Source organism: Equus przewalskii, chromosome 14 (assembly GCF_037783145.1).
Source record: "Equus przewalskii isolate Varuska chromosome 14, EquPr2, whole genome shotgun sequence".
Classification (NCBI taxonomy): Eukaryota; Metazoa; Chordata; class Mammalia; order Perissodactyla; family Equidae; genus Equus; species Equus przewalskii.
The window spans coordinates 64543121-64555770 of NC_091844.1; the positions used below are offsets into that span (position 1 = coordinate 64543121).

General features: G+C 44.4%; 1 protein-coding gene across 3 annotated transcripts in view; it reads left to right on the forward strand.

Annotated features, from left to right (window-relative positions):
• The first annotated feature begins 5766 nt into the window (after nucleotides 1-5766).
• Nucleotides 5767-12650, forward strand: part of SRD5A2 (steroid 5 alpha-reductase 2) — a 48259-nt gene continuing 41375 nt past the window's right edge. Inside the window, exon 1 of one of the 3 annotated variants that reach the window (XM_070574155.1) lies at nucleotides 5767-6080. In XM_070574155.1, coding sequence (XP_070430256.1) covers nucleotides 5800-6080 — 281 coding nt within the window. In that variant the 5' untranslated portion in view covers nucleotides 5767-5799. The remainder of the gene's footprint in view (nucleotides 6081-12650) is intronic. The other 2 variants (XM_008536396.2, XM_070574154.1) reach the window with 2 other exon arrangements.

Below are 12650 nucleotides of genomic sequence, written 5' to 3' on the forward strand. Positions count from 1 at the left end.
TTAGGTAATTTTGGATTGTCTCCTGGACCTTATGAATATTAAGTTGTAGAGATTATGGGTTGTATTATTTTTCTCTCATGATTATTGTTTCCTTTGTTTTAGCTGGTAATTTCCTTGGCTGGGGTTGAACTTCAAACTTTTTTTCTTGTATTTCTCTTCAGAGCTTTTGTCTTGAGATAAGCTGCCTTGAGTCTGTTCTGCATGTGTGCTGTTCAGGAGTCAGAGATGTTGGTAGACAGAACTTGAGGATTCTTCTCTCTGGCTCTTTCCTTTTCAGGAATATGGTAGGGTTTTTTTTCACATGTGTCTCTGCTGCTGTTGTGAGAACTATTCAGACTGCACTTAGCCAAGGCTAAAAATCTCAGAAAAAGGAACTTATGCCTATAGCTGTCCATGTCCCACCTCCATGTGAACATGAACTCCTTATCAATATCTATCTGCTGCTTTTCATTCTCCAGTAACTTCAGGTAGGTTTTTTCCTCCCAGGGTTTATCATTGCACTCTGCAGTGTGTGTGTGTGTGTGTGTGTGTGTGTGTGTGTGTGTGTGTTTGTGTTTGTGTTTGTGTTTGGCAGAATCTTAGTCCATCATGTCTGGAAGATAATACCTTCACCTTCATTTTTGAAGGGTATTTTTATTGGATATGTAATTCTTGGCTGAAAAACTTTTTCTTCCAGCATTTAAAATATTTTGTTCTATTGTCTTCTGGCTTGCATAGTTTCTGTGAAATCTGTTGTACTTATTACCTTTGTTCCTCTGTGTCTTTTTTTTTCTGTTTGCTTTTAAGATTTTTCCCATTTATTACTGGTTCTCAGCAATTTGATTATGATATACTTTTCTGTGATTTGTGTGTATGTGTTCATCTTGCTTGGGGTTTATCCAGTTTCCTGGATCTGTAAGGTGGCGTTCTCATCAAATTTGGAAAGTTTCCAAACATTATTTCTTCAATTTTGTTTTCTGTCCTCCTTCCTTCTTTTTCTGGGATTCTATTACATATATCTTAGACTTTTTGATATTGTCACACAGGTCATTGAGTTGTCATTCTTTCCCCTCCTCCTCTCTACCTCTCAGTTTCTTTTTTCTCTGCATGCTTTCTCTTAGATATTTTTTGTTACTATGTCTTCAAATTTACCAATATTTTCTGTGAAGTGTCTAATCTATTGTTAATCATATCCAGCAAATTTTTCATTTCAAGCTTTTTTCACGGTTAGAAGTTCCATTCTTATATCTTCCGTTTATCTCATTATGTTCATTAAAAAAATCCTTAAACATGTTGAGTATGCTTAAAATAGATATTCTATAGTATTTGCCTGTTAACCCATCATTTCTGTCATTTCTATGTCTGTTTATGTTGATTGATTTTCCTCTTGATTATGTGTCACATTTTTTGGCTTCTTGACAAGTGTGTAGGGAATAATTAACTTTACCCAAAGATAGGTCTGCTCTTTGTCCTGGGTCCTTTGGGGATAGTCTCTAAACACTTGGGATAAAGAATTTGCCTGGTATTGTCCCCAGTTCCTCAGAAGTAGCCTTTAAATTCTTGGAATTTCCTGAGTGAAAGAAGTATCTTTGCTGTTCAAGGAGGCCCTGATAGTTTATACCAACTAGATGACTCAGAATGGGGGCTGGCTATGCCAGAAATACCAGCTATGTAATTAGAGGGTGGGGCTTTAAGCCACATGATAGCATCCTGACCTCTGGGGAGCAGACGGGGGCTGGAGAAAGAGTTCAATCACATGGCCAATGATTGAGTCAATCATGCTTACATAATGAAACCTTAATAAAAGCTCTGGACACTGAAGCTTGGGTGAGCTTTCTTGGTGGTCAGTGCACTGCATATGGTCACACACTGATGTGCTGAGAAGGTAGTGGATCCTGACTCCATGGGGAAAAGACAAGCAAACTTAATGTTTGGGACCCCTACTCCCAGACCTTATCTTATTCATCTCTTCTTTTGGTTGGGTCTGATTTGTATCTTTTTTTTGCTGTAATAAACTGCAATCATAAGTATAGTGCTTTCCTGAGCTCTATGAGTTGTTCTAGTGAATTATTGAACACTAAGGGTTAGTGGGGACCCCCAAATTTTAGTCAGCTTCTCAGAAGTGTATGTGGTCTGGAGACCCCTGAATTTGATAGTGTAGGAAGTGAGGCCAGTCTTGTGCAGGTTGTGTCCTAAACCTGTGAAGTTTGGCTCAACTCTAGTAGTTGATATCAGAAGTCAATGCAACATGTCTAATAATTTTGGGGACGTTGGACATTGTGAAGGTACATTGTTACTTGTCCGAATTTGTCTTCCTTTAAAAAGGGTTGAGCTTTGTTAAATTACTTATGAATCATCTTGATACATATAGGGGATTGATTTAACATTTCATTAGACAGATAGCCTTCACTCAAAAAATAGATTATTATACCACCTAAGCATACCCTGGGATTGCTACTGAATTTCACAGGTGATTTCTCTCTCTCTCTCTCTCACCCCCTCCCCCCCAACACACACTCCAATCAGATCCCAACCTTCTCTTACATCAAACTCTTATACTCTGGACCACTATTCCTCTGCCCTAATCACCACAAAGCCAGGTACCAGACAACTGGAGATAGCCCCTAGAACCAAGAGCTCACTGCAATTATTCAAACTAACCAATCATGCTCACACTGCCTCATCTATTCCTCCCTGTGGGAGCCACAATAAAAGCTCTTGTCTACGTTTTCCTCTCACTCCCTCTGTCTCCTGACATCATGATTCTTCTGCGTGTGGTCTTGTGTGGCATCCTGTGCCTCCTATTTCTAGGGATCTGTGAGTATAAACTTTCTTCATGACAGTCATTTCCATGTCTGTGTGGCTCAGCATACCTGATTAAAACAAATCTCAGGTAAAACACTATTAAAACACACACAGAGTAAATACTGTATGATTATATTTATATAAAGTTCAAAAGCAAACATAACTAATTATGGCATTAGAAGTCAGAGTAGTGGTTATTCTGGGAGAGGAAGTAAGGAGGCATGAGGGAACTTCTGGTATGCGAATAATCTGTTTCTTGACCTAGGTGCTTGTTACAAGAATGTGTTCAGTTTGTGCAAATCAATCAAGTGGTATATTTACAATTTGGGCACTTTCTTTATGTATATAATACAGAACAGTTACATTATTGGTTCCAATTCTCTACCTCTCCCTGTATCCCTGTCCTTTGCCATGTAACTTTGCAATACCCTCCCACTCTGATGCTGGAATACACCATGTGACTTTATTTGGCCAACAGAATGAATAGGAAGTAAGAGTGTACTAGTTCTTGGCCTGAGCCTCAAGAGGTCTGGTATATTTCTTGTACTAAAATTTGTGTTTCTGTTATTGAGACTATATATAGACATGCTTGGGCTAGTTCACTCATCTTAGGATAAGAGCCGTGTGGGATAGAGCTGCCTCAGCTAAGGATTTCTATCCAAATCCAGCCTGGAGCAGGGCTCTCAGTTGCTCCAGAGATGAATGATTGAGCACAGTCAAGATCAGCCAAATCCAGCCTTGGTCAGCTGATACCCAGCTAGCTCAGAGATGCATAAACTGAAGATAATTGACTTTTAGGGCAGTTTGTAATGCAGCAAAAGCTAACTAATACAGTAGCAGAAAAGGATAATGAGGACCAAAGTTGCGCAAAGTTAGGAGAAAGGAGGGAGAAATTTCGTTAAAAGAAAAGTTATTCCATTGAGTTGGGTTTAAAACGTCATACTGCTTCTTATCGTGATACTGTATGGCATCCAGAAGGGTATAATTTCCTGAGTCTACAAGCCAGCCTCCCAGGAAGGCTATGGCTATTGCGGACAGAGAAGAGGTAACAACCAGGAAGACACAGAGAGCATTCGAGTGTGGATGGAGTGTGAAGGGGAAGATAAATTGGTTCATTTTGGGTGGGGTTGAATTTGAGGTCTCTGAAGAACATCCAAGTGGAGTTGTCCAGCAGGGAGGAAATGCAGATCAGAAGCTCAGATCTTTGCTGGAGATCGAGATTTGGGTGTCCTCAACTAGCAGGTAGTAACTGAGAAAGCTGGGACGAGATGTGCAATACAAAGCCAGCGCAAAAACAGCTCCAGGGAGCCATGAGAGCCAACAACTGATTACTCCATGGGAAGTACTTTAACCAGTATGGGTGGTTCCTAGTGGTGATCAATTGAAAACTGGCACATGATTACTACTTCATTTTTAACCCACCAGAGAGATGATCAATAACTCTTGGTCAGTAAGCAGAGGGTGCCCCATAGGACTAAAGCATCACCTTATACCACGTGTCCCAGGTATCTGGAAACACCCGTAAACTGGGCAGTTGGGACAGTGCCTTTCATTGGAACAGCCAGTAGGACAGGGCAGGAGTGGATGGGGAAATACCGAGTGGGGCTCTTGAGAGGCCATGAGTTGGATCTAAGAAAGAGGGATGAAGAAAGCGCCCAAGAAAGGGGAGAGGGAGAAGGGGAAAGACTGAGATGCAGCTTGACATTGTGACCAGAGGAGAAAATTAATAGGGATAAAGTTATCAAGGAAGGTGGGACAAGAAGATGGATGAGTGAAGTCAACAGCAGGTGGGAAGAGGAGGCTGACATGGAGGGAGGAAGCCGGATCAAGGAAAGAAGGTAGAGAGAAAAAGGGGCACAAAATAGAAGAAGGGCAGCCGGGGAAGTCTGGATACTGAATGCTAGAAGGGAAGAGGAAATAGGTAATGAACGAGGGGGTGAAGGAGGAGAGAAGGATGGCAAATAGAAGGAAGACAGAAAGAACCACATCTGGTTTTCAGAGTGCAGTTGGCATCTCCAATGGCACCACCATATGGAACCCTATTCACCCGTTCTAGGAGCTAGGAGAGGTCATCCCGTGGCAGAAGTCCTAGACCTTAGCCTGAGTCTGGCCAGCTCCTGGGGTCCTTGGGAGGAGAAGAGCAAGGAGGTACCAACAGGATCACTACTCCTGGCCGCAATCCGTGCTTTCGCTCCCGCGCTCAGCGGACGCGCCTCTTTAACAGAGGCGGGCGGCCCAGGAGAGCACCCAGGGATGCAGAGAGAAACCGTGGAGTAATTAGAGCCCGGGAGAGGCTGGTACCTGCCTGGGAGAGAGTGGTGCAGAGGAGGCACTGATGATGAAAGCGGCGAAGGAGCGTGGTGCCCCAATGCAAAGGGGCTGGAGGACGCGAGAAGCGCCTGGATGTCCGGTCCAGGGTCGAAGGAAGGCTGCAGCATTGACTGGAAGCGGGCGGGGAGTGAAGGAGTGTAGGGAACCAGAGGGGTTGGGCAAATCCTGGGCTGGGGTGGTCTGAGTGTGGGGGCTGCTCACAATGCCACAGAGAAAGTGTGTTGGGGCGGGAGAACGACCCCGGCTAAATTGTCCCTCTGGTTTTCTCTCCTGATTGTCTAGTTCCAGCAGTTGGAGTATCAAAGGTTGACGGGTGAGGAACAAGTCATCGAAGAGCATTCTAAAAGGGAGACCTGCGGCAGGCGGTGGAGAGGGCGGGCGCGCTGGTGAGGCGCGAATATGGGCTAGTCGAAGGCCTGGGGGCCCCGGGAAACGTTTTTTGGCCCCACCAAAGCCTTCGTCCACCCCTCCACTCTGGCAGGCCCCTGAAGCCCCAGCCCCGCGAAAGGGGCATCGCTGCTGAGGCAAGCCAGGGCTGACTGCGCCAGGTGGGAGGCAGGATAGAGGGGAGGGAGCCAAGGCCGAAGGGGCGGACACGGGGTGGCGTCTAGCGCTCCATAAAGGGACCGTGGGGGCCGCCTCTTCTCTGCGCAGGCGGTGGCCACCGGCGGGAAACACGTCGCGATGCCCGTTCACTGCCAGCAGAGCCCGGTGCTGGCAGGCAGCGCCACTTTGGCCGCCCTGGGGGCGCTGGTCCTGTACCTCGCGAAGCCCTCCGGCTACGGGAAGTACTCGGAGAGCGTGATGCCCGCGGCTATCCGCCTGCCCGCCCGTGCCGCCTGGTTCCTGCAGGAGCTGCCCTCCTTCGCGGTGCCCGCGGGGATCCTCGCCCGGCAGCCTCGCTCTATCTTCGGCCAGCCTGCGACTGTGCTTCTGGGCCTCTTCTGCGCACATTACTTTCACAGGTAGCGTTTCCCTCCCCCGGGCGCGGAGAGCAGCGCCCTGCCGGGCTCCCGGCGTCCAAGAGCGCAGCGCGCCGCGCGCCCCGAGGAGCGCAGAGGGGGCGCGGGCGGCTGCCCGGAGCGCGCGGCAGAGCTCGCGGGGAACGCCTGGCGGGGCCGGGACTGCGGGCGGGACGCAGGGGAGTGGAGAAGCGGTCGCGGGGCAGACGCGGACTTCACTCCCCCCGGCCGCGCGCGCTTCTCCCAGCTCCAAATCCGCCGGCTGCTCCGGGGAAGGAGGTCAAGCAGGGCAGGAAGCGAGCCGGACTGGTCAGGTTGGGTGGAGCTATTGGACGGACGGTTCCCTCTCCAACTCCGCTCGATCCAGCGTCACCTGTGGCGTCTCACTCCCAGCCCTTCTAGTTCTTCCTTCACTTTTCCTTTGTTAGGTGGGGGCGGGCTGGTTCTGGGATCTTGAGAGAGTCTGTGTTGGCACCTTCAGAAGGAAATCTCGCTCAGGAGGACTGATCAACTTAATCTTTTCGGGTCTGAGGGCGGTGGGCAGAGCCAGACCCAGACTTCGATGGTGGGAAAGAGAAGGTGCTGGGAACCCAGCGGCCTGAGTGAAAGCCCCTCTTCTCAGGTCCCACCCAAGGGGACCACCACCAACTCGTCTACCTTTCCAGTTCCACTGGGACATAAATGTAAACGGGTCGAAGTTAATTTAGAGTTCAAATGTTCTTCTAAATTAAAAATCCCAAGTTTAGAAGAACCTTGCCTTCTGGTCTGAGAAGGAAAGACAGGAAAAAAAAGGGCCTTAAGGATTAGAACGACAGCCGAACCCCAAAACAGTCTCACAGGGGAAAGGAAGAACACATGATTGAGTTGCCTACCACGCCCAGTCATTTAGCATCTGTCGTCTCATCCAGCCCCATTGTAACCTTGTGAGATATGTAGTTATCATGCCCCCTTTATAGACAGAACCTGAGGCTGAGTAAGGTTAAATGGCTGAATGGAGATGATACAGCTGGTGCCCAGCCAGATTCAAATCTAAGCCCGTGAAACTCCACAGCTCAAGACCTTTTGACACGTTAAGCAGGCAGATGCTCCATGCAAGGAGAAAACAGAGTCTATGGATAGAGAAAGGCTGCCAAACCAAATCAAGAATGTAACAGAATCACAGCCTTATTTTGAGTAGAGCATTTGTAGGGTCAAAAGATCAAGAAAATCTGGATTAGAAATTGGGGTGAAGAATGCCTCTGGAAGCTGAAAGGCATAATGTCTCTCTCAAAGGAGAAAAGGAGCCCATTGCAGAGGAAGGGGGTGTAAAGGACGAATTGTAACCTGTCTTTCCTTGTAATCCCTTCTTAGACTCTGGATCTTTTTTATTGGTTAAGATTTAATATTTATGCAATCTTAACTGAACTCTCAGTCTTTTGAAAAGATAAGTATTGGCAAGCAATAAGAACTAAAATTTCAGAAATGGATGTCCTTTCCACAAATATTTTCTAAAAGCCTTTTGTGGACAAGGTGCAGGCCTAGTTAACAACCACTTTATTTTATTCAGATTTTGATGGTTTAATTTTGAACAGAAAGAAGGATGTTGGGTTCAGGAGATAGGTTTTGACTTCAATGTTTTTGGAACAGACATTACACGAAAAAATATGATTCTGTCAGACAATTACTTTTATCTTCGAGTTAACTACTGTCAGCACCATAAACAGTATTTTCACGAGGTCATTTCCTTTTAACATAATGAGTAGTGTTTTCTGATAGTCCTATTAACATAATTTTTAGACTTGTTTTTAAAATCGAAAGGTACTTTGCACAATAAATCATGATCAGTACATTAAGAAAGCCAAAGTAATTGCCCATAAAAATGAGTATCAACACACTGTCCATCTTCTCCTGGGGAAAATGGAAAATAGGAGTAAAGGATTTGGAGATTGATTCTGCCTGAGGGGAAATTGCCCACTGAAAACACAACTCTGAGTGAGTTGTCGCTGAGGCATGAAGATGTGATGTGTGCCCGCCTTTCCCTTTGTGTGAACTCTTTTGTTGAGGCCACTGGAGTATTGGATCTGTTATCATTGTGAGTGCTCTGTGCTAACCACTGTTGATGGATTATCTACTCATTCTCATACTGAGCCATTAGGTGGGCACTGTTATCACCCTCATTTTGTGGGTGGGAAACTGGAGCAAGAAGAGGGTTAAATGATTTGCTCAAGGTCACACAGTAGCCTGGGGAGCCAGGGTTCAGACCCAGGGAGTTTGAACCCAGATCGCAGACTCTGCTACCAGGATCAACTGTTTTATACTTGTTCTTACTGCCTCATCCTTGTCTTTTAAAAACTATATTTAGGCTTAAAATGATTATTTCTTAATTATAAAAATAATAAATGTTCATTAAAGAAAAAAGGCAAATACAAAAAGGATAAAAATGCTCACAATTTCAATGCCTAAGTATATTAAATGGTTAATGTTTTAGAACATTCCCATCATACTTTTATTTTTCATAGTAGATTTTTACACGTGCTCATTATGTTGAATATATATATATAGGTTTTTGTTTTACTTGATTACTTAACATTTTATAATAAGTATTTTCCCACATTATCATAGAATCTTTATAAAAATCATCTTAATGGCTGCTTGTTATTTCATCTCTCATAAAAACAATAATTTACCTATCTGTTAATTATAGTTGGACATTTAATTTGCCCTTGTTTCTTTCTTATCTATTTGTTTATTTTGGGCTAGGTTAAATGAGGCTGTGATGTGAAATTTTGCACCTGTATGCTTTTCAGAAGTCAGGACTGTATTCTTAGTCGAGATTCCCAGAAGTGGTTCAAAAGCTGTGAGCATTTTTGCACTGAGGCTTTAGGAGTCATTTGGCTTGATAATGAGGGCACATTAAGGGAAAAGCATCAGGCTGTCTTGCTTTACACCCTCTAGTGCATAGCTGTGACACAGAGAGTAAGATCGAGGGACAAGGGCTCAGGAGAAGGCTGGCTCAGGGGTGGCTTAGACTCTTTTGCACAATGTCCCTTGGGGACTGTTCAGAATAGCCGTATGTCCCGTTAGTTAGAAGTTAAAACTCTCTGCACTTTTCTCCATACAAGGGTGACATACTGGAATGTAAGTTTCACAGGGCGAGGATTTTTGTCTCATTTGTCCATGGTTGTATACAGTATACAGAAAAGTGTTGGTACTCACTAAAATTTGTTGAATGCATGAATGAACTCTACTTCTGACATTAGTACAGGCAGTTAGAATTGTGGGAGTGCTAGTGACTGCTTAGAAATTATTGAGATTGCACGGCTAGTCAACTCAGATAATTCTCCTCCCTTCAGAATCTATTGTTGTGGATGTTTGGATGGTTTAGCCCTGTGAAAATGACTGCTGCATAAGCATGTTGCCTAATCCCACTGCCAAAGTTGTTTGAAGTTAGAGTTATCTCACTTCTCCTTGACCTTGACTACAGCCCTGGAAGGATCCTTTGCCCATACTCTCTCATTAATCTTCATTTTCCCAAGAAGCCTTGGTGTTCTGTGCAATAGTCATCACATGACCTATGCCAGTGGCAGCTGATGTCTTTTTCAAGCCTTGGATGGGAACTTGGTATTTGGATGAAAAAGAAAAAGAAATCTCTTCTCAAAAAAAAGGTGACTATATTGTGAAAAGTTACTGGCATGGGTGACCTTCCATGATGTGCCTCCAGAAGCAGAGTATAAGGCACATATTAGAGTCTGTTTGAATTTTGAGAGAGCTTTCCTAGGGTAGATGCTGAAACAGATGATATTTCCTAAACAGCCAAATAAAATGATGGCTTCAATAAGATACCTTTTTGCTTTATTGGTCACTTCATTCTCCAGCAGCATGACTTCCTTCCCATCTTTCAAGACTCAGGTTAGGCATCACTTCCTCCCAGAAGCCTTCTCTGAGTCCCTTCTCTATGAGTCCATTCCTTGGGCTTTCATAGCAGCCAGTGTGGCCTTCCACGAGCCACTTCACACACTGGAGCATAATTATCCGACCTAAGGAAATTTCATCCTGTCTGTGCAGCCTTCTCATTTTACAAAAGCAAAGCACCAAGAGGTTTAGCCAATTAGGGGCAAAGAGGGGACTGGAACTTGAGCCTCCTGGTGTGCCCTGCCAATGTTTCTCCAATCTCATAGGAGGTACAGATGTCTCAAATATTCAGAAGTAATCAAACCTCAAAAGGAAATCACTCATTGACTGAGAACCAGAATGATTAATGGCCACAATGGAAACTATCTACACAAATCTCTCCTCTTACAGATTGAGAAGAAAGACCAGGCAGGATAAGCCACATTCTTGTGGTCACTTAATCATGTGTTAAGGACATTCATGAGGCATTGTTGGATTGATTAACTGAAGGATTCTTTAGAATGGGAATCAGCAACCTTTTCTGTAAAAAGCCAGATAGTAACTATTTTAAGCTTTGCAACCATATAGTCTCTGTCATAACTACTCAGCTCTGCTGTTGTAGCGTAAAAGCAACCACAGGCAATATGTAAACAAATGAGAGTGGTTGTGTTCCAATAAAACTTTATTTACAAAACAGGCAGTGGGCTGTATTTGGCCTGTGGGCTATATTTTGCCAGCCCCTTCTTAAGAAAACTACGAATGGCATAGCTTTACATTTAATGCCCTGGTAATTCTATAATAAAATTTTGTTAAATCCTATAGCAAAGCAGTGGGCGTATTCTAGAAAATTTCTACCACAATTAATTAGTAGTAGGAATTTGGTAGTAAGCATCATTTTCTGAGAATTCCTGGGTTCCAAGTCTTTTATTTGAGCCCTCTTGGGAAAATAGTAGGAGTCTTGCCATTTACATTCTAAATGGGATGACATCATAAGTACATCTGAAAAATGTAGAGCTATGTTCGCCAAAAATGTAAACAAGTTTAGAGATCTTGGTTGTTTCACTTTTACCACATTGAAGAAAGGACCATCTTGCTCATTTTACATCTAACTTAATGTCGCTTACAAAGAACAAACAGGATAAGAAAATAGTGATCAAAACCGGTGAAGTGACACGTACGAAGTTGCATGACGAGGAAAGGGCAGAGTGGGGCTTGAACCCAGGTCTCCTGATTTTCTTCTTTTTTTTTTTTTAAGTGAGGAAGATTTGCCCTGAGCTAAAATCCATTCCAATATTCCTCTGTTTTGTATGTGGGATGCCTCCACAGCATGGCTGATGAGTGGAGTAGGTCTGCACTTGGGATCCTAACCGTGAACCTGGGCCTCCGAAGCACAGCATGTGGAACTTTAACCACTCAGCCGTAGGCCAGCCCCTCCTGATTCTTTGTCAGAGTTCTGCATGTTCAGAACTGTGCTAGATCCTATGGGAGACACAAAAGAAATATAATATGTGGTGCTTGCCCTCCAGGAGAAAGGCAAAAAAGAGCATCATTGTGTGCCTAGCACTCATTATGGTGTGAAAGTTGGATGGCGGCAGTGTCAGTGTGAGAGGCCCAGAACAAGTAGGAAAATGCAAGTTGAGGGACCACCTTCATGCCACTGAACATATGAGGTCTCTGGCATCTGTCTGTGTTTGAGTGTGCATGAATCTGAGAGGGTTGATGGGTGGGTGGTTTTGAGGGACCCTAATAAATGGTACTCTTCTTCCCCACTGAAGTCCAGAACCAACTGAGAGATAGACCTTGGAATTAGGCAGCTAGAGACAAATTACCACCCTTATTAGTGGTAAAGCTGGTTTGGGGGAATGTGGCTTACATTTTGAATCATGTGGGCTTCCTAATACTTTACCTTAAAAATACTCAGCAACAACCGTGACTGAACACCACAGGCCTTTCCCAGTGGTGGACATTCTGAAAAACAGCAGAATGAGAGAACAGCTGAACTGTACACGTGCCTTGAGAGGCCCTGCTTTCAAATTTACCACTCAGGTAATTCACTTTTCTTTCCCTGGGGAGGAATGGGTGGGGACAGAAGAAAGGTCTAGAAGGATACTCCAATGAAGGACCCCCAGCAAGCAGGAGGGGGAGCATAAATGTTTTCTGTTACTAGATAGAATATAAAAGCTGTCTACCTATTGATATTTTCCAGAGCCTGGCAACTTGATTCTTGAACCTGGGGCACTTCCCATTCTGCTTTTTGACTCCCTGCCACGTATGGCAATGGGAACATCAAAATCTGGACTCAAGTTGTTTAAGAAGTTGCTGTGCTCAACCCAGGAGCCTTTAATGAGACTCAGCTCAGAATAGGAGCTCTAAATTTTAAAACGCTTTGAATTGGGGCCAACAGTGCAATTTGCCTTTTGTTTAGTTATGGAGCGGGGATAAGGGAAGGCATAGCCGATATTTATTGAGCTCTGGGTGTTCCAGGAATCATATTATGTGTTTTACATTGGTTATCTCATTTTGTCTTTGAGACAACCGCTATTATTAATGCTATTTCACAAGTGACCTCACTCTTGCTGATCGCAGTGGTTGGTGGCAGTGGGTGGGAGTAATGGGCAAGCCCTTGAGCTGGTCCTCATGTGGTGGTCTCTCCCAAGGTTTGTGGGTGGGAATGTGATTTCAGTCAGGAAAAAGGGACCTGTT